Source organism: Motacilla alba, chromosome 3, assembly GCF_015832195.1.
Source record: "Motacilla alba alba isolate MOTALB_02 chromosome 3, Motacilla_alba_V1.0_pri, whole genome shotgun sequence".
Classification (NCBI taxonomy): Eukaryota; Metazoa; Chordata; class Aves; order Passeriformes; family Motacillidae; genus Motacilla; species Motacilla alba.
Window position 1 is genome coordinate 58120197 of NC_052018.1, and position 19635 is coordinate 58139831.

A 19635-nucleotide genomic window follows, 5' to 3' on the forward strand; every position below is an offset into this window, starting at 1 on the left:
TCAATAGAATAGTGATTTCTTTGGCTTATTTCAAGGAATGATAGCTGACTGCCAGGTATTACTGCTGCGCCCACATCTTTGGAAATTTAGTGTCTGAATTACTTTGTCTAGATTTTTTAATACAAAGTAATTGTATTTGACTCATCTTATTTATAGTATCTGCTGTTCATTTTTGGGGGTCTCCACTTCTACAGTTTTTTGCTGCTGGTTACAGATTTTTCTTTTTGACATGTATTTTAAAGATATATATTTTGCCCTATTTTTAATATTTTGTTGATTTACCTTTCTTATCTTTCTAGCATTTTCCACCTAACCCAACATGCTTTGTTGTTTTGCTTGCTCCCTAGATGGTATCTCAGCTTGAAACACAATTAGCTAAATTGACTAAAGCTTTGGAAAATCAGACTAGATTGTACCATGAAGCCCTGGAGAGGAGCAGGAAAGCTGAAAAATGTTCTGAGAATTTCCACAATCAACTGAAGAACTTGGAAGAGGAATTATTAAATGGAGACCTGATGCAAGATGGTTTGAAGCTTGAGAAACAAAAAGTAGTTGCACACATTATTTACTTTTACTAAAGGCAGAGGCACAGCTCATTATATTGCTTTGGTCTACTGGAGCACTGCGAGTAATGTGAAACATCAAAGTCAGACATGATGTAGGGAGTAATAATACCTTTTCATTGGCCAAGAATTGGAAGATGTAGCTAAGTTGAGTTCCAAGTCCATTCCTGTGAAACAAAACAAACAAAAAACCTAACACTCCCCCCCCAAAAAAAAAAAAAAACAAAACAAAAAACCACCAAGCGAAAAAAACCCCCAAAACCAAACTACACTCCAAAACCAAACTACACCCCAAAACCAGCTTAAAAGAAGTCCCTGTCAGTACTCCATCAGAAGTCCTTAAATTATTCTCTGATCTCAGAAGTTCTCTCATCTTTATGTCTTTCTCTAAAACATAATCTGGTCTGCAATCTCTCAAGATCTTGTCTTGTGTCTTTGATTCTTTTATTATTAGGCAATTATGACTACTAGGGTTTTTTTGTCTAATTGTATGAATGAATACAATGTTAGCCTAGAACTCATTCACACACCAAAGAGTTTGAAAAATGCCATAGTACCTGGCAAACCAAACACTACAGCTATGAAAAGCAAAGTTGCAGCATGTTGCCAGGTCAGGATTAGTGCTTAGATGAATCAACAATTTTGTGCTATTTGTTTTGCCTTAGATTATGATAAAATAACTTTTTTGAATGAGGCATCCATCACATTGGGAGAAAACCAGAAAAAGGAGCTGTTCCTTCTGCTCTGCTTCTTCTGTGAATAACATGTAGCCCTAGATTCTTAAATTATTCTACTGCATTTTGCTGCAATGATCTTTGTGATTTTTTTTCTGTCAATGAATAACTGAAGTGCTTTCCTCTTCTGCTGCTGTTTTTAATTTTTTTAATCAGAAATATAATGAAACAAAAAGGTATTTTTGGTAATGAACAAATGGTGAAACTGGTTTGTTGGTGTTTTTATTATTTTCTTTTTATTTATTTTGTTGGTTCTGTGCAAAGACAATGGTTTGCACCAGAAGTAAGAAGAAACAAAGGGAAACAGTTCTTAGTGAGAAGGAGGGTTTTGGATTTTTGCAAGAGAAGCTAATTGAGAGCAAGGGACTAAAGCAATTTTTAAAGAGCTGGTAGGGCAGGATGAAAGAAGGAAAAATCGGATTGAATACTATTTGATATCTGTATGTGTTCACATCAGTAAACCAGATGGAGATGCAATTAAAATAATCTTAAAAGCAATTTGTAACCCAGTAACTTATCTCCAAACCTTGCTGTTCCAAAGAAGGGCTGAAGTCTGACTGTGTTAACATTCCTGCATCTCCTCAGACTACGTCGTATGTTGTTCATGGCATCACTGGTACCAGTTCCCTGTGTTTGAGAGCTCACAGTATGGGGCAATCCCAGCACTTGCAGTATTAGTAAGGACACAGCTGCCCATTCTGATTTCTCCCTGCCAATGCACGGCCATATGAAACAACAGAGCTCCAGACAGGAACTGGACTCAGAAGCAGGGACCTATCTGCTGCTGCAGAGAAGCAAACCCCAGTTTTTCTTGCCAAGAAAATAAATACAGTAGATCTAGGGATTTATGGACAAACTAAGTGTTGACTAAAAAAAGGATATATGGAGAATTTGCAGTTGTGTCAGGAGTGTGCCCAATTACATCTTTTCAGTATGGTATTTCTTGTAGTGTAATTGAACATATTGTCGGCTGCTGCCATAGTGGGGATTGCTTTTAAATTGTACTTCATGACTTTTAATGAAATTTTATTATTCTTCTGCCCACTTTCCCACATCTTAGTATCTGAAATTTCTGGAGCAACTTAATGAGAAAATGAAGCTGGACAGTCTAGCAGCAGAGGTTGGATTTGATATGACCATGGATGTGATTCTGGCCCGGGTAGAGCAGTTGGTGAAACTGGAAGGGGATGCGGTGGTTGAGAACAAGACTGTGGCATACAGCCTCAGAAGGAAGGTATGCAAAAAAAGACATACCATTCCAAGATAAACATATGGCTGTGATTCTGTAGTGGCTTGCTAGAGGCAGCAGACTGTATATGTGCAAGGAATTTCAAAGATATCCATGACATAAAAAGAAGATAGTGAATGTTTGCAAACTGTGCAAAAAGACTGCATATTGAAATAACTAAACCCACCAGTCAGTTGAACATGATACTGCTTTTTGCAACTTCTTAAGAAAAAACAATGAAGTTATGGATGTTTATATCTGTATATTTGTCTACTTTTTAATATGCGTTTATAGTTCTGTAAACAACTGCCAGTAATATTTAAATCTAAAGCGATCTGCCAAGGAGGGAGGCACATTACACAAACTTCTCTAGAAACTAGGAGGGTCTTGCTTGTGCTTCACCAAGAATTGCAACGTTTCCACAAGAACTGTTCCTTCATTCAGTTGTTCCTGCAGGAAAAAGGCTGTTCAAATTTGGTCAAACAAGTCTCTGTCATCGTGTTATGACATAGGGAAATCTTTTGGGTTTAGGCTTGTCAGACTGGTATAGAGCTGAGAATTGGGTCTATTTGAGGTTTAAAACCTTCAATAGATGAGCACAATGAATTGGTAATACAAGGAGTATCAAGTTAGGGTATATATGCTCATACTTCTTCACAAAGTTTTCAAGAGAGGAAAAGGAGTTCAGATTATAAATGCCACATGAGGATTAAATTTGCGATTATGTGGTACCACAGTATTTCACATTTATTTTTTCAAATGTTCTTGTGTTTGGAAATCAAGTTGAAGGCTCAGAAAGAAAAACTTGAAAGCAAAGAGCTGCACATGAACCTTCTGCGGCAGAAAATAGCCCAGCTGGAAGAAGAGAAGCAAGTAAGGGCTGCCTTAGCTGTGGAAAGGGATGAGGCCAATCTCACTGTCAGAAAGTTACATAAGATGATAGAGAGGCTACAGAAGCAGCTTGATCTGGCAAGGGAAACAAATACTGATCTCAAAGCCAAGCTGTCTGAAACCAGTGAACTTAAGGTGAGTAAAAGATTACATTTGTACTTCTATCCATTTTTCTATTCTAGTTGGATACAGCTGGACTTAATTTAAAATAAATGTGTTCATGAAGAACTGCTCAAATCTAGGTGGCAAAAACAAATATAATACTGCAATATTTTGAGTATTTTACAATTTGTCTTGATATGCTAAGTAGCATCTGCAAAGCACAATTTAAGTTTTCGGGCTATTTTTACCAGCAAAACATTTGACAACTCTTTTCAGTACTCTTTTTCCAGGGAAGAGAGTGAACCTTCACTGTGAATTTTCTTTTCTGTCCAGATACCTCTCTTCACTAAACCTGTGGAGAATTAACTGTCTTTGGAGGAAAAATATTTTTATTAATTGTGTTGAAATAGGCCTGTCTCCTTAAATAACTTTTCAGTTCACATGTACATGTGACGATTTAATGAAGAACCCTAAAGAAACCACAGTAAAGTACTTATTTGTGATTGCTCCTGATATTTTTATTGTTTGCTCAAGTTAGATAAAAAAGTATGACAAATTTAACACTTCCTTATCTTATTGCAGATCAAAACTTTGGAGCAAAACAGAACAATAGAGGAACTCAGTAAGTCTCAAGACAAATTGGAAAGAATGAAAGAAAAAGCTGAGAAACAACTTAGATCTGCCAAATCAGAACTTCTTTTGAAGGAGCGTAAAGCTACTGAAGATAAAGAAAAGAACAAAAATATGTTAGAAGCAGTTACCAGTGAGATGAAGGTGCTTAAAACAACCCTTGCAGAGCTAGCAAAAAGAGAGAGACAGGTGGGTGTATAGGTATTTGACAAGTGTTAGGTGTTCCTTAGAGTGTAGGAAAATGGTATAGGTGGAGCAGCTATCCAGCTGTGCTTTAAAGTGTTCCAAACATTATCAAACAAGGAAATGTGCTTTAAAGTGTTCCAAACATTATCAAACAAGGAAATTTTAGCTCACACTTATGAGCCGCAGTGACAGTTGTGATTGCAAAGCCATTTGCAAGTTAAGTTTTGCAAGAGAATAATAAATACAGGCATTATTTTCTTTGCTTATCACAAAATATTGCATCACCTTTAGAGAAGTATTAAAATGCTGTAAAATCCTAGTATCTCTCTTAAGGCATGTCTTTTCCCAAATATCTTAGGTATAAAACTTACCAACTTCTCATCTGTTTCCTTTTGTTTCTCACACATCTGTCTCTTGCACTTTCTCCTTGCCAGTTGTAAGAGATTGAACAAGACTAAATGATAGGATGAAAGGAAGCAGCCTCAAGTTGTGCTGGGGGGGAGGGAGTTTAGACTGGATATTAGGCAAAATTCATTCACTGAAAGCGTCGTCAGGCATTGGAACAAGTTGCCCAAGGAAGTGGCTGAGTCACCAGTCCTAAAGGTATTTAAAAGACACCTAGACAGAGTTTAGTGATGGACTTGGCAATGCAGGTTAGGAGTTGGATTTGATAGTCTTAAAGGTCCTTTCCAACCTTAATGATGCAACGAGCCTGTGTTACTGTGTATAGGCCACAAATTCAAAGAATGTTGGCAAATACAAGAAACACACCTCTCTCCCTAGAACTTTATTAGATGTACCAGCTAAAATATTTATGGCATATGCTGGCTTCAACAATGACTCTGGGTGAAATTTAAGAATGCTATTTCAGAAAATTAGTCTAGGAAAATATTTTTTAATTTACATGGAGAGAAGACCAGCAACCTGGGAATCTTTTTTTTCCCATGGAAATCTTTATTGCTCTTTTGTTTAATAACAAAGGTTAGAAATTTGAAAGGAAGATTTAATTTCTTCATACATCTCATGAGGAAACAAAGTATCTGGCACAGAGAAGAAGATATTAATTATATGCAGGAAATTATTCCATGGAGTCATACATTAAGTATTGTGCTAAAAGCACAAATACAAATGCTGACTTTTTACCATCTGAATCCAAGGTATTTCAAAATACTTGAATATTGTTGGAATGTCCTTTGGGCTTTTCTTTTTGTTCTCTTTCTGTTGGAATAAGACCCTTTTTACTTTCTTGTAACTACAGTGTGAAAATAAAATATAGCATCTACTTTTTACTTCCTCAAACCACAATATCTTGGGTTAATGCTCCAAGTTGCAATAATTTCCTGTTTTTTACTTCTGATAATTTTACTCACTGAATGGAAGGTGCAAAGAAAATTTAGCAGGAGTGTTGTTGTCTGCAGCATACCTTTGTGTTTGAGTCTTTAGTGAAGTTTATCCTTTGTTATTTCTCTCCTTCATCCGAAGGCTGGATCTTTGCAGAGAGTTGCCTTGATCTTTCAATGTAAAGTCTGTATGGAAACAAATCCCAACTTTGCTGCCTCCTTATCCTGTCTGTGATGCAGATGTTTAAAAAAAATCTTTAGCTTCTGCTAAATACTACTTGCCTGGCACACTGCCAGACCCCTGCATCAGTGACCTCCTGAACTAGTGTAGAATACAATATACGGGAACTTTGGAGTTTTGGTGTAACATTCTTCCAACGTTTGATCCAAGACATCTCACTGCCTTGGTAATACAGATAGCTGGGACTGAATTCTCAAATCACAGAATTATGGAATGGGTTGGATTGGAAGAGACCCTAATGATGATCTACTTCCAACACACCTCCCACAGGTAGGGACACCTCCCAATTGACCAGATTGTTCAAAACCCCATTCACCCTGACCTTGAACACTTTTGGGGACAGAACACCACAAATTACCCGAGCAAACCTGTCCAGGGTCCCACTACCCTCCCAGTAAAGAACTTCTTCCTAATGTCTAATCTAAATCTCTCCTCTTTTAGTTTAAAACCCTTCTCCCTTCTCCTATCCCTACATGCTTGCGTAAAGTGTTGGTCTCCTTTTTTTTTTTTTTTTTTTTTTTTTTTTTTTTTTTTTTTTTTGTAAGCCCCCTTGAAGTCCTGGGCTGTTATAAGGTCTCTCTGGAGCCTTCCCTTCTCCAGGCTGAACAACCCCAGGTCTTTCAGCCCTGACTTCATAGAAGAATCTCTTCAGCCCTCTGATCATTTCTGTAGCTCTCCTTGGAAACTGTTCTAACAGGTCCATGTCTGTCTTGTGCTGAGGACCCCAGATCTCGGCTCTGTTCTGTATTGGTTTCCCTATTTGTGTTTCTGAATCGATGGCAGCTCCTCAGGGTTTGAAACAAACTGCCTTTGGCAAAGTCTTAGAAACTGAGACCTTGTTTTCAGGAAAGCTGCAAACCCCTTTCCTCACAGACTTAACTGCTTTAGAATTCTGCACAGTGTTCTTGGGGTTGGAGACATTTCAGGACTGTCCATCTTCTCCTTATCCTTAGCCCTTGGCATGATTGTGGAGTGAGGATGTTGCCACATAAGAACATGAGTCCAGTTTCTTAATGTTTCTGATGATTTTGTGGCATTTTGAGTCTCTTTCCTGCTTGGGAATGGGGATCTTGGCATTCAAATAGAGAGCAAGAAAAGCATATTTCCTCAAATAGTAACATTTTCCTCTTTTATGTGTTGATGATAAGGAGTATTAAGGCATTTGTCATTTTGGCTGTAATTTATTTAAATGTTATTGTCTGTTCAAGAGGCCTTGAAGTTTGACTGATAATGATACATATTGTGAGTTAAGAAGAGTAAATCAGCAGTGATGACAGCTACTTGTGGATGTCTGTCCATTTGGAACTGCAGAGAGAAAGCTGGTGTCTTTAATTAATTACTTTACCAAATACTATTCCTATGACATTTTCAGCAGCTATGCACAGAAGAAAAACAAGCATTTTCTTAAGCTGCATCCTGAATTTGGGCTGTATCTTGATTCAAATCAAAGTCAGACTGCAGGATGTGCCAGAAACTTCCACCTTTCTTCTAACATCCTCCTTTCTTTTTTCTCAAGAAAGTGCAGGGTAGAGGGGAGAGGTGGCAGATGGTGGTCAAGGACAAGCAACAACCTTTGCTCTGGGAAGTGCAGAGTTTATAAGGGTTTCCAGTTTGTACAGTTTTTGGTCATCTGGGTCAAGTAAAAGTGTGTTTTCCTCAGTTTTTGGAGTTGAGTCAGCAGGGAAGATATGCTTGTGAAAGATACTAAAGAAACACTTGAAAATTGTTTTGTGTATGAGATACTTGACATCTCAACTGTTTGTGTTTTGTTATTTGATGTATGCCCCAAAGGGCTGTTTCTGTCCTCTTCTGCTCTCTGTATTGAGCAACAGCTGAAATGCCTGTATGTAGCACTGATAACACAAGTGCTTGTGTTTGCACATATGCCTATATGTACATGTTTTCCCTGACATCTCCTTTGCTTCCTATTTGATTTATTCCTTTCTGTTTGCTCTCGCAGCTGGCAGATTTCCGAGAGGTGATCTCGCGGATGCTGGGCCTCGACATTGCCAGCCTGACTCTTCCTGACTATGAGATCATTTCACGCCTTGAAGGGCTGATTCACTCCTATCAGCACCACTTCTTCCCCTGTGTCTGCCTCAAAGATGTGGCAAGGACCCCAGAGGAGCAGCAAAGAAACATGCAGCTTCTTCATTGAATGGAGATGGAACAAAGTAAAATTTTCTATTTGCTTCCTTACCTGCTGTACCTCCATAGAAAACTGATTCCTATTTCTGTTCCTAATTCCAGAGACACCAACCAGGGCCAATTTTTAGAACTTCAACAGAGAGACTGATTGGAATGGGTAGAGTCAAGCCAGCAGCCTGGAGACAGCAAACAGAAAATCCCTGGGCAGCTTAATACTTCAGTTATGAAAATGATAGGCAACACATCAACAATGCCCTCACGCTACAGTGCAGAGGCATTGAAGTCATGGGTCACCCTAGGTCAGCTCACAGTTTTGAGAAGTTACAGGATGTCTGCCTCAGTGGCATTCCTTGTGTTTTACCGCTAGGTGACAAGGATGAAATCAAGTAGGGATTGTTCTGCTGCTGTTCTTCTTGCCACCTGGGACATCTCTGCATTTTTACACATAAGGGCTTTAGCTTCAAGACAGTTGTCTGCAAGTTAGAGGATTATGTCAATTTTGGAACAAGAGATTTTTTTCTTCTCTTGGTTTATTTTGTCTGCTTGTATGACAAAACAAAAAATTTCATTTTTTGCAGCAAAGGCTTTCTCACAGGGTCTCATCATGTGCCCCATATGAATATATTTGGTAAAATTGAGTGTTGGCCTTGGTCATGCTGTCTTGAAAAGTTTGGTTCCAGCTGCTTATTTCTTGGGCAATTAATCTTCAGTGGCAATTCTTCTGGGTTAATGAAAAATTATTTTAGAATTCTTGTTCATGACAGAAAATACTGAATTACTAAAGTGTTTATTTTCAGAGAAGTGATGATGAGGTGTACAAAACTACCTCTTGGTAGCAAAAACTGCTTTCTGAGTGCTGTTAAACATCATGATTTTTTAAAAAGAAATATGGACAATAAATCTGTTTTAATAGCACATTCATACTTGATTCTGTGGTTTTAGTTTTCCCATTATATGTTTTGTATGGTTGTGTAGAACAGTAAAGATGATTTGCTTATTTTTGTCTTGACCATTTGTGGGCTTTCTACAGTATCTCAGCAAATGATGACCCACTCAGTAAAACTGAACACACTATTTTAAGAAAAATGACACTTTTTCAAGTAAGACTGGTAATTTCGGTATCTGGCTGGGGACTCAAAACATGTTTTTATTTCATTTGCTTCTGAAGAATTGTTTCTTGTTGACTTGCTGTAAAATAAAGAAATAAACACTCAAGCTTTTGTAAAATCTGTCATTTGAGAAGCCAGAAATAAATCTTGCGTGAATTCTTATGCTCCTGTGGCTAACCAGATTGAAATAAATTTATTTTTTTTTTGCAATGTAACATTGTTTTGGGGGGGATGACTTCAAACTGAAAGAGAACAGGTTTATATTAAATATTAGAAAAAAATTCTTTTTTGTGTGGGTAGTGAGGCACAGGTTCCACAGAGAAGTGGTGGATGCTCCATCCCTGGAAGAGTTCAAGGCTGGATGAAATGTAGTTTTTTGGCATGATATGTTGATTGGGGATTTAGAGGGTGGAAAAGGATGCAATAATTTTCTAATTCATTGTGAGATGATACAAGTAGTTTCACTTTGTGTTTTGTTGGTTTTATTGGCACTTCTTTTTGATTTATTACTAAAGAATAAAACCCATTTTCTTCATCCACATTAATAAATATCATACAAAACATGATTTACCATAGTTTGAAAGTTAAGTAAATTGCATTACAAATTTAGGTCCACAGAGCCTAGATAATATATTCATAACATTAAGAAATAGTCTCTGAGAGTGACAAATATAAAGTAAGGTTGCGCTGTAAAATGATTTCCTGATGTCTGCAACAAGGCTTGAAGTCTCCTGTCAGGGCCATGAGCCTCGTCCCCTGCCACCCTGTGACCAGCCCTGGCACCAGCAGTGGAGCTCCAGCCCCACAGAAACCACCAGCATGGGTCTCTAAAATTATTTCAAAGGAGGCAGATTTTCACAGGAAATTCACAGCAATGCTTGATTAGTGGTTTGCATGTTAAGCCAGAAGAAGGAATAAAGGTTTTCTAATGCTGTTTTTTTTTAGCACAGCAGATGTGTATTTTTTGAAGTATTAATGCTCACCATGTTCACAAAGGAATATGACCTATTATCTGACTACTAATACACTACTAATATTCCCTGTATTTGCTTTACTTTTGGAAGAGCACTGACATATTTCTCCATTTAGCCAAACAAAAACAAACAAACAAAACAAAACAAATAAATAAGCAATTTGATTCAAACAAAGTTCAGGTGATTTTTGACCTATATAATTTAAGTAAGCCCTGAAAAAACTGACTTTCAATTTTTTTTTTTTAAGGCTTGTTCCATAAAGCCTTGAAGTAAGTCTTTCCTTTGGGAGAAAAATTAGAAGAGGCTTATGAATGTTTTGAACATTTGTTTCAAATGTTTTCTTCTTTTTTAAACCAAGATGCATTCATCACAAGACAGGCATCGCAAGTGTGTATTAAAGTTGTGTCAGCAGACACCCCTCTTCCCGTGGGTTATTTTTACTAGGTTTGTCTGTATTAAAAAAGGTGTGGGATTAAGAGTTTACTATCTGTTCATAATTACTCTTTTATTATGGTAAAGTATATAAAATTCTTGATTTATCAACAGAATGCATTCTGAAATAGGAGTAATATATGTTAACTCACAGAACAGTACAGCTACAGAACTACATTTTTTTTCTCCAAATATCAGCTGAACTAACTCAAATTAAGACAACTTTACTAAGTGTCAAGGCAAAACTAAACAAATTAAAATGTTGCAATTGTAGATATTGAAGTGCATTTATTTACATGCTATAAACACAGTAAAAATAAAATCAAAAAGCAGACAGAAAAATGAGTGTTATAGTGTTATTAGTGTATTAAAGTACATGGAACTGAATTTTTGCCCATGCATCATATTATTGATAATATTGATACCATTTGCAACACATCAGAACCATGCATCATAATATTAATGTAGTAGAACCATGGTTCCTCAAAGAAATTAAGTGCAGAAATATTCAAGTACTTGCTAAATTAGAATTAAGATGCATCAAGACAGATCACATTAAATTACTCTTTGAGTTCTGTTGCTCTGTAGTTTATTATTACAGTATAAAGTAGTTTGCTTACTTTTTCACATTTTCAGTGGATGTCTGCATCATGCACAATTTCCTACAGCTGTTCTGTTACTGGATTATTCTGCACGTTATGATGTTGCAGGAGAAGGGAAATATGAATGACCCAAGTCATAATAGATTTTAATTAAAAAAATAGCACATGAGGAATCAGGTACATTTTGAGAGAAAAAATAATGTATTCTACCAAACTTTTCATGTGAAATAGAAGTACTTTGTGAGACTACAGGTTCTGACTTTTTCTGTTGACCATCTAAAATAAAAAGGCAAAATGAAGTGAAATTCTCTAGGAAATTAGAGAAAAGGGATTTCTTGTATCACTGAAGCATACAAAACAAAATTAGTTAACTATGTGGAAAATAAAAAAATTATAGCTTGCCAGAATAGAAACTGGAAAGAATGTTCAAAGATAATCCTTTGCAAATGGAAGATTTCAGATTCTTTTTTTCTTTTGTCAAAACAAGTAAGAATCCTCTATGGAAATACTTTTTTTTTTTTTTCTGGAAGGCAGATGAGTTTATTAGATTGCACTCATAATTAGTGAGGAATAAGTGAGTCAGAAAAAAAATCTATGAAACATAAGAATGTGTTTGAATAAAATAGTTTACTTTTCTGTCAGTTTTAAAGTCAGCTAATGAGCCTGGAGACAACAAAAACCACTTATTTTCAGAAGGGAACAAATAAAACAGTTGAAATATGTTATTTCATTTTTTTCCCTGTGTCTACTTACACTTTGGATAAGTAGGAGAAACAAATTGCAAAGTGAGCCACTGGGCTCCAAACAGGTTCCAGGTAGAGAATCCAAGTGTCAGTTGGCTTCTGGTAATGCTGGGAATGGGACTGGAGAGCAGGAAAGCAGGAATTCTTACCAGACTGGGGGCTGGATAGGTTTCAGCACCAGGTTATGTGTACCTTTTGTAATTTTTGTTATAGTTCAGTGTTTTTGTGAAATTATTTGGTTTTTTTTTTTCCAAAGGAATTTTAGTTGGGTGGGGAGATTGAGTGCTTGGTTATAAACAAAACATTCGGTTTTCTATTAATACTGTTTTTAAACAGGCCACTGGATGCAATTTAATCCGAAAAAAAAAAAAAAAAAGAATCTTGCCCACAAAGCGCTGGGAGCTCTGATTACAAAACAAACACGTGATGGTACCCCTGGAATGCTGGAAGACCTTCCCCAGGGCTGGCAGCAACATGCCAGCAGAGCTGACTCAGCCCTTTCCCCTCCTGGTCATGTTTTTGTACTGTGAGGAGGAGCATGGCCACGGCAGCTCTGGGGGCTGTGGCAGGGCATCAGGGGAGCCTTGCAAATGGGAATGTGAATCTGGGCACACTAAAAAGGCAACAGGGAGTTGCTCTGCTCCCAACAGGGAGTGCCTGCAGCCTGAAAACTGTGCTTTGATTGATGGCTTGGGATTAAACTGGCATGCAGAAAGGAGCAGCAAGAGTATTTCTAGCCCTGAGTATTTCAAAGTACTTCCTCTGTGTACCCTGCATACTGCAGCAACGATGTAAAAATATGCAGTATGAATTATAAAGTAACAGTATGAATTGATATGGTCGGCCACTCTGGTTGACTTCTTGCCCTTAGAGGAGGTCAGAGATTCATGATTAAACCAACAGGCATCCCAAAGGACGAAAAACATGACTGGCAACAACTCTCCGACCTTCATCTGAAGACAATTTTTTTTCTTAGTCTCTACATGCTGCATTGGATTTCTGGTCATTCACGATACCTTTCCCACCTGGATCTTTCCCAAAATCACTTGCCTGCAGCAAAGTCTCTGTGCTCAGCCCTGTTCTTTATGCAGCAAGGTTTCAGATCTGCGCCTTGCAAGGATCCCCAGTGTCAGCTGGGTTGTGTAGGTTTGGTGGAGAAATCTGTCCACACTTTTGCTCTGCCACCACTTTCCATCCCTCAGACCTGGCAGCCTCCTCCTGCACTTTATCTCTAGCCAGGGTGTGATCTTTGCACATTGTGTGGCACTCAGCAGACATCAAGACACAGATGAATCTCTTGTGTAAGACTGCAGTGCCTTTTAGATGCTTCTTACCCCTTTTAAGTATTTTTCTGGAGCTGCCAGGTCAGGTACAGTGAGTCTATGTTTGTGTGGGTGGGAGGAAGAGCTGAAAGGTTTTGGTCAGCTTAAAGAATCCTATGAAATAGCAGGGCTGTGTCAGGCATACGGCCACAAGGGGACAGATATGTACTGCGGGATCTGCAGGGGAGGTGGAGCTGTGAGAAGGAGAAATAACATGAGGGTAAAATGAGCAGACAAGCCAGGACAGGTGCAGATTCTTGTGAAGCAGACTGCAACGATTTTTATAGCAGAAGTACTATGGACATCAGTGTAGATGGATGGAATCCTGCAGATTATGGAGTAAAAGTCCCAAAGAGCTTTCCTTAGACATCAGTCTAAACCAGGCTGTGCAGAAAAGTTCTAGGCTAGTGCTGAGATTGTCACAGTAATATCAATGTTTACTATTTTTGATATTGTTTGGTATTAGAGACATTTAGAATTATACTTCCATGGTATTACTCCAGCATATGACACCACTATGTAGTCCTGGCTGCCTTTGAAAACATGGATTGGGAACAGTGGGACAGAGGAGAGACAACAGAACTGGGGTGTGTCCAGCAGGAGTGGAGAAGAGTGTGACTCATATAACACTCAGGGATCTGGGTCTCAGCATGTATTGATGACATTTAGCCGCCTGAGGGGTTGTGGAAGGAGCTGGGAACACAGGGTGTCTGAGATGCACCTCACAAAGTCATGGAGCTAAAATGTATTGATCCAAGTGGCTAAAAATATGCCTGAAGACATTTTTCCGTATTTACGATTAGGAACTATTCATTTCAACAGCTTGAGACAGGAGGCCATGGAGAGTGTAGGAATCAAAAAGAATAAATATTTGAAAAAGCAACCAGTAAACAGACAGGGATTTAGACTAATGACCTAAACAGAAAATAATGTCGTGGGTTCAAAGCTGCACAGACTAATCCTCTGGTGATAAATCTTAACTGCAAGGCTTTATAAACTTCTGACTTGTGGGTGAACTTCAGGATAGAAACAAGAGGAGCTCGTTGCCCTTGGAAATCTGCTGGTGATGTAGGGGAAAAAAGGAAGCTGGAACAGGAGGAAACACTGGCTAAGCGCCTGAAGACTGCTGCCCAGCTGGTTTTTGAATCAAAACAGGTAAGCTTCCTTTCACTGTCTCATGAAGCTCTACAAATGACAGTGTCTGCACCAGTAAGTGATAGAGGTCCAAAATCCCCCCAGTTGGGATAACAGTTTTTCACAATAGCTCTTTTATTCCTAAGTGGTGTGTGTTCAAATACTTTGTAGCTCTTTATAGTGACTTCCTGGCCTAGTCAGAGAAGAGGTTGTATTTCTCAAAAAATGTTCTCTCTGTGGTTTTCCTAAGAAATTCTTGACTGGGCTAGTTTGGAAGTTCAGTTTTTACATGTATCTGTAGCAGTAGTATCATTGCCTGTAATGCAATATGATGCTTTGCTTTTATTTACAGGACGAGGGAAGTCTTCCTTGCCAGATGGCAGAATTTATTTATTTGAAAATTCAAGCCAAAATGATTCAGCCCTTCCTAAGAACAAGACTAATGGAAAACCTAAAATTTGCCTATATCTATAAACAAAAATGTGGCAATTTGGTGCAATTCAGGCTGGAGTCAAAACTAAGTTTCTTTGTAGCAAGTGTTCCTGACTTGCTTTGGACCAGAGCAAAGTTTGACACACCTTACTTCTCCCAGTGCTTTTTTCATTAAAAATAAACAGGAGTGGAAGGAGGGGACCATCTCCAAGCCAGAAGGAAAAGGAACACACTCACGAAAGAGCTAGTTACGGCAGGTTTCACAGGGAAGGGAAGAGAAGAGAAAGAAAGTTCAGTGGGAAAGATATAGTAAAGGTATGCTGTAAGATGAAAAAAAAAAAAAGAGGGAGTGTGAGTAGCTGAGTAGGAATTTGGGAACAAGCGTTTGGGACAGCTGATGATTGGGAAGCAAGCAGCAGGCAATGGTGAAGATGGGAGACTTTCAGAACTTCCTGGTCATAAACCAGGATGAAGGACGGGGGGAAGCCAAGGGCAAGAGGCTGAGGTTGAGTCTGTTGGGTGCGATAACAGAAAACCCAGGAGCAGCATGAGAAATCAGCATTCTCATCTCCAAATAAAGTGGGAAGAATGGGAGGAAGCAAGGTAATGTAGGATGGAATCAACTGTACAAAATGTTCCCAGCATTTCATGCCAGCAGGAGATGGGACATCTCAATAGTCCCATAATGAAGTGAAGTAACTTGTTGAAAAATGCAATAAAGTGCAAGGCAGAAGGATCACTGTATCCTCTCATTCTGTCCTTGTGCCGAGCTGCACATCTGTGTTGCAGCTGGACCTGATACTTCCCTGCTTTTCCTGGGCTCATTTCTCAGCTGCATTTCCTGACAAAGTATGGATCTTCCTGTAGTACGCTAAACCCTCCAATTTAACAGTTGCTAAAGGAAAAAAGGCTTTCCGCTCAGTTGCAGCTTGAAGGCCATCACTTAAACTCCAGGCTGTTTGATAGACCATATAGAAAGTGGGTTGGAATCATGCAGGAATCACATTTAGTGGTTTTAAGACTGCTTTCACACTCCTTTGTAAAATATCTGAATATCGTTGACACAAATAGTTCTAAATGATCATAAACATAGGGTGTTTTTGGCATTAGTAGGTTAAGAGAAATTAGAAATAAAAACAGGAAGTGACAGCAAAGAGAAAACTCCCATGTGGGATTTTTCTGGAGCAACCTGTTATAACTTACACCAGGGGACTTTGAAATGATGAGTAGTTATAATATAAGATTTCCAGATCTCCTAATTACCACAGAATATATTTGGGTTTGCCTCTCCTAGAAGCTTACCATAATTTTCCAGATGGGCATGTTGCTTTTAGTTCCACATGATAAAAAACAGGAGATATAAAAAAAATTGCAAAACTTTCAGCTTCAATTTAAAGAAAAGGATAACTCTTTCACACCAAAATATGTCTATTAAAAAAAGAAAGAGTTGCAAAAGCCCCAAATATCCGCCAGCTGGAGCCAAGTGCTGTGAGGGAGTGGGAATGATTGGTCTGAGGGATCAGGATGCTGGTGGCACAGAGGTGTGCAATGAGGGAATGGGACCAGATTGCGAAGTGGTGTAGAAGGATTACCCAAATTACTGAAGTATCCATGTAGTTAGAATGTATGTTCCTGTTTCATCCAGACGCATGATAGACTTTGTTTTCTAGTATGTAACAACTCCCAGTCCTGAGTCTGTGGTGTGTATTCATCAAATAAGATAAAGTGATGTTTGCCATATTGATATTTGCCATTGCCTCAGTTACAGGCAGTTCACATGTAAAGTCAATTACATGGTGCTTGATTACTCTTGAAATCCAGCTAAAATCCAGCTTGAAATCCAGCCTGTTTGAAAAAAAATGACATTTTTTCTGGGTATTGTGGTGCCTTGTAGTGCTTCATCCCCTCAATGAAGGCAATTCATTTCGTCAGTGTCAATTCCTGTTTCTCTAGCAGTAGAGCAATGGCAACAGCTTGCAAAAAAGGTTGGTAAAGAGCACATGGTAGGTCAGTAACACACAGGCAGAAAAGGAGGGGCTTATTTGCTGAAATAAGGTAAATAAGGCTGGGAAAATCTGACAAACTTATGGCAGTACCTGTGATCAAGGTTTGACAGGCCTATCAGTGGGACAGTCATATGTGCACAATTCTGGAGAGAATCTGATTACAAGAAAGGGACTGGAATAGATGGATTTCAGGGGGATTTTTGTCCATCCAGAAGTACATAGTTATGTATCAGAGATCTGTCTAAGGTTGGTAATATTTTCAACAACATAAATAGCTATAGCATTATTTTGCCATCCTGTTTCCATCCTCAGCTTTGCAGTTAGAAGCTATAGTTAAGTATTTATTTATATTTGTTTTTAAAGCCTTAGAAATAACAGAGTAACACTGTAGCTTTTTAAAGAGCAACAAAAAAGGCTGACAATTTGAAATTTAAGGAAATTATATTCTATGAAAAACTTAAATACTTTGGCTACTGCGGAATTTCTTATTTAACTGCTTCTAAGCGCCCTTTGCTCTTCTCAGAAGCCTAGGTAGTCCAAATTAGGTGGCATAAAAAAGCTTTAACTTTTCAAGAGCAGTTTTTTTTTACAAATTACATTATATGTGTACTTGTATGTTTTAGTCTGTTACTAAATACTAGCAGGAAACTAAAATGGGTACTTACTGCAGATGTTGTATTTTACTGGCTAGGCTAGTGTGAAGCATTATGGTGAAGCAGAGAAACATATTAAGAAGGTAAGAAATAATAAAGAAAGCTGAATGGCAGTGCATAATATAATTTAGGAGTTGCCTTTGTAGGAAAAAGCCTGAGATCTCTTATCTGATTTGTTTTCAGAGACGTGATGCACACATTTGTGGCAATTTGCAACTAAAACGCCCCAGCTGACAGGTAAAAGTCAGCATAGTGCTTTTATTTGTCAAGCAGGCAGAAATTGTCAGTGACAGAATGCAAATTCAGAAAAACTGATGGGAAAATATTGACTGTGTAAATACGGAACGGCCAAAAGAATTGGGAGGCAAAACGCCACCAGTGCTGTTGCTGTCACGCAGCGGGACGTGGAGCCTGCTGCTGAATAGTCTTGTGGCAGTACCCATGAGGATGCTCTGTCAGGGCTTCAAAAGGTTGAAAAACTAATTCAATCAGTTGGCCTCTATCACAGAGCTAAAGAATCAACCTATTTCTCATGACAGATCAAGCAGCTGCCTTTTCCAATGTGATTTGGTTTAGGTCAGCTGTCAGATGCAAAGAAACGGGTCCAGCATGGTTACCCAGCAGTTGCTGCCCGCTCAGTGCAAGAGCCTCTGGAAAGCAACATCCTGAAGAGCTGAACACATCCAATCCCAAGAGGATCAGATTTTTCCCTGATAAGGCCAGGTGAGTTTGATCCATTAAGAACATTATACTATGTTAGGTATCAATGTAGTCATCAAAAAGAGTCCTGTTGTGGAATTTTCTTCCTTATGCTAAGAAAATGTGGCCTTTTATAAGAACAGCCAAGCTATTAATGGAGTAGAAACTTTCTTTGAGTACTCTGCAAGCCTTAGTCCTTATTGGAAGCAACTTGTTCTATTTATAGCTTTAGTACAAATTTTCTGAACACAGTTATTGATTCAAATTCTCATTTTATTGCTAGTGATTTAGCTAAATAGCAAGATAAAGGTACTTGAGCCAAACAACAACACAACAACAGAGGAGTACAGAACTGAAATAGGGCTTGATATTCTTCTAACCAATTAACATTTTTATTCTGGGGCAAAGAAAACACATTTGCCTTTAACAGAATGACCGACCAAATTGCTGTCAGTCAGCCAATCTGATAAAGGTCAACTACCGAAAACCCCGTCTGTCAGTACACAAACTGTGACCTGGGCAGTCAGAAGTTCATTTGTTGTTTTGAAAGAAAAGTACGCTTTTTTCATAGATGCATCTGTTCTGCATCAACTACAAAACCCTTAATGAAATTTTATGGTGGAAATAATACTATCAACTTTCTTAATTATACTCCTTGCTCTATCGGGCTTCTTTGGGTACCTTGACAACACAAACTTAGTTAAAATAAAATTATATATTTTAAGTCCTTCAAAATGTTGTTTACTTTTATTTTATTTTATTTTGTTTTATTTTAGCTACTTTTATTTTAACTCTTCCCAAGAGTTAAACTGGCTGAATTAAACTGGCAGGGGTGGAAAAGAGGAATATGACCACTATTCCTAAGATAGACAATTATTTTGTGTAGAGATTCACATTTTAGATTGTAGAATAAAACTTTAACTGTTGCTTACCTATTTTCAAGTTACCTAACTATGAAAATATTTTAAGCAGGTTTTACTCTCTGTAGAGTGCTGGCCTAGCAAACCTGGCTGTGGGACCTGGCAGTGGAGCTGACTGATGCTCTCGCATGGCTGATGCTCACCAAAGGAAAGGGCCAGGACTGGGCACCACAGAGACTTGTAGAGTAACTTTCCCATGCAAAGAAGTTTGCACAGGAAAAGTTTATCAATTACTACAAACAAATTCCCTTATGTTCTTGGTTAGGAGTTGATTTATTTATTGCAGTCTTGTTTATATCCCTCCTAAGAAAAGAATTAAAAAAGATGTCATCCTCTAAATGTGGTTGCCTGCACAACCATCAGCTGGACACATGTTTATTTTTGGAGTCAGCCTGAATAGTTGCATCACCACACTGATCTAAGTCTCTCCCTGCCATGTCTGCCCAGAGGGAGCATTTTGAGTGTTGCAGCATTCCTCATGCCAGGGAACAAATAGCATTTGAAGGTGTAAGTACCTTTTGGTTTTGTAGAAATTTCAGGAACTCA

General features: G+C 38.3%; 1 protein-coding gene across 1 annotated transcript in view; it reads left to right on the forward strand.

Annotated features, from left to right (window-relative positions):
* CCDC170 (coiled-coil domain containing 170) overlaps positions 1–9262 on the forward strand; it is a 33228-nt gene extending 23966 nt beyond the window's left edge. Inside the window, exons 8-12 of the mRNA XM_038132429.1 lie at positions 348–548; positions 2358–2531; positions 3309–3551; positions 4101–4337; positions 7876–9262. Coding sequence (XP_037988357.1) covers positions 348–548; positions 2358–2531; positions 3309–3551; positions 4101–4337; positions 7876–8073 — 1053 coding nt within the window. The 3' untranslated portion in view covers positions 8074–9262. The remainder of the gene's footprint in view (positions 1–347; positions 549–2357; positions 2532–3308; positions 3552–4100; positions 4338–7875) is intronic.
* Positions 9263–19635: the final 10373 nt, after the last annotated feature.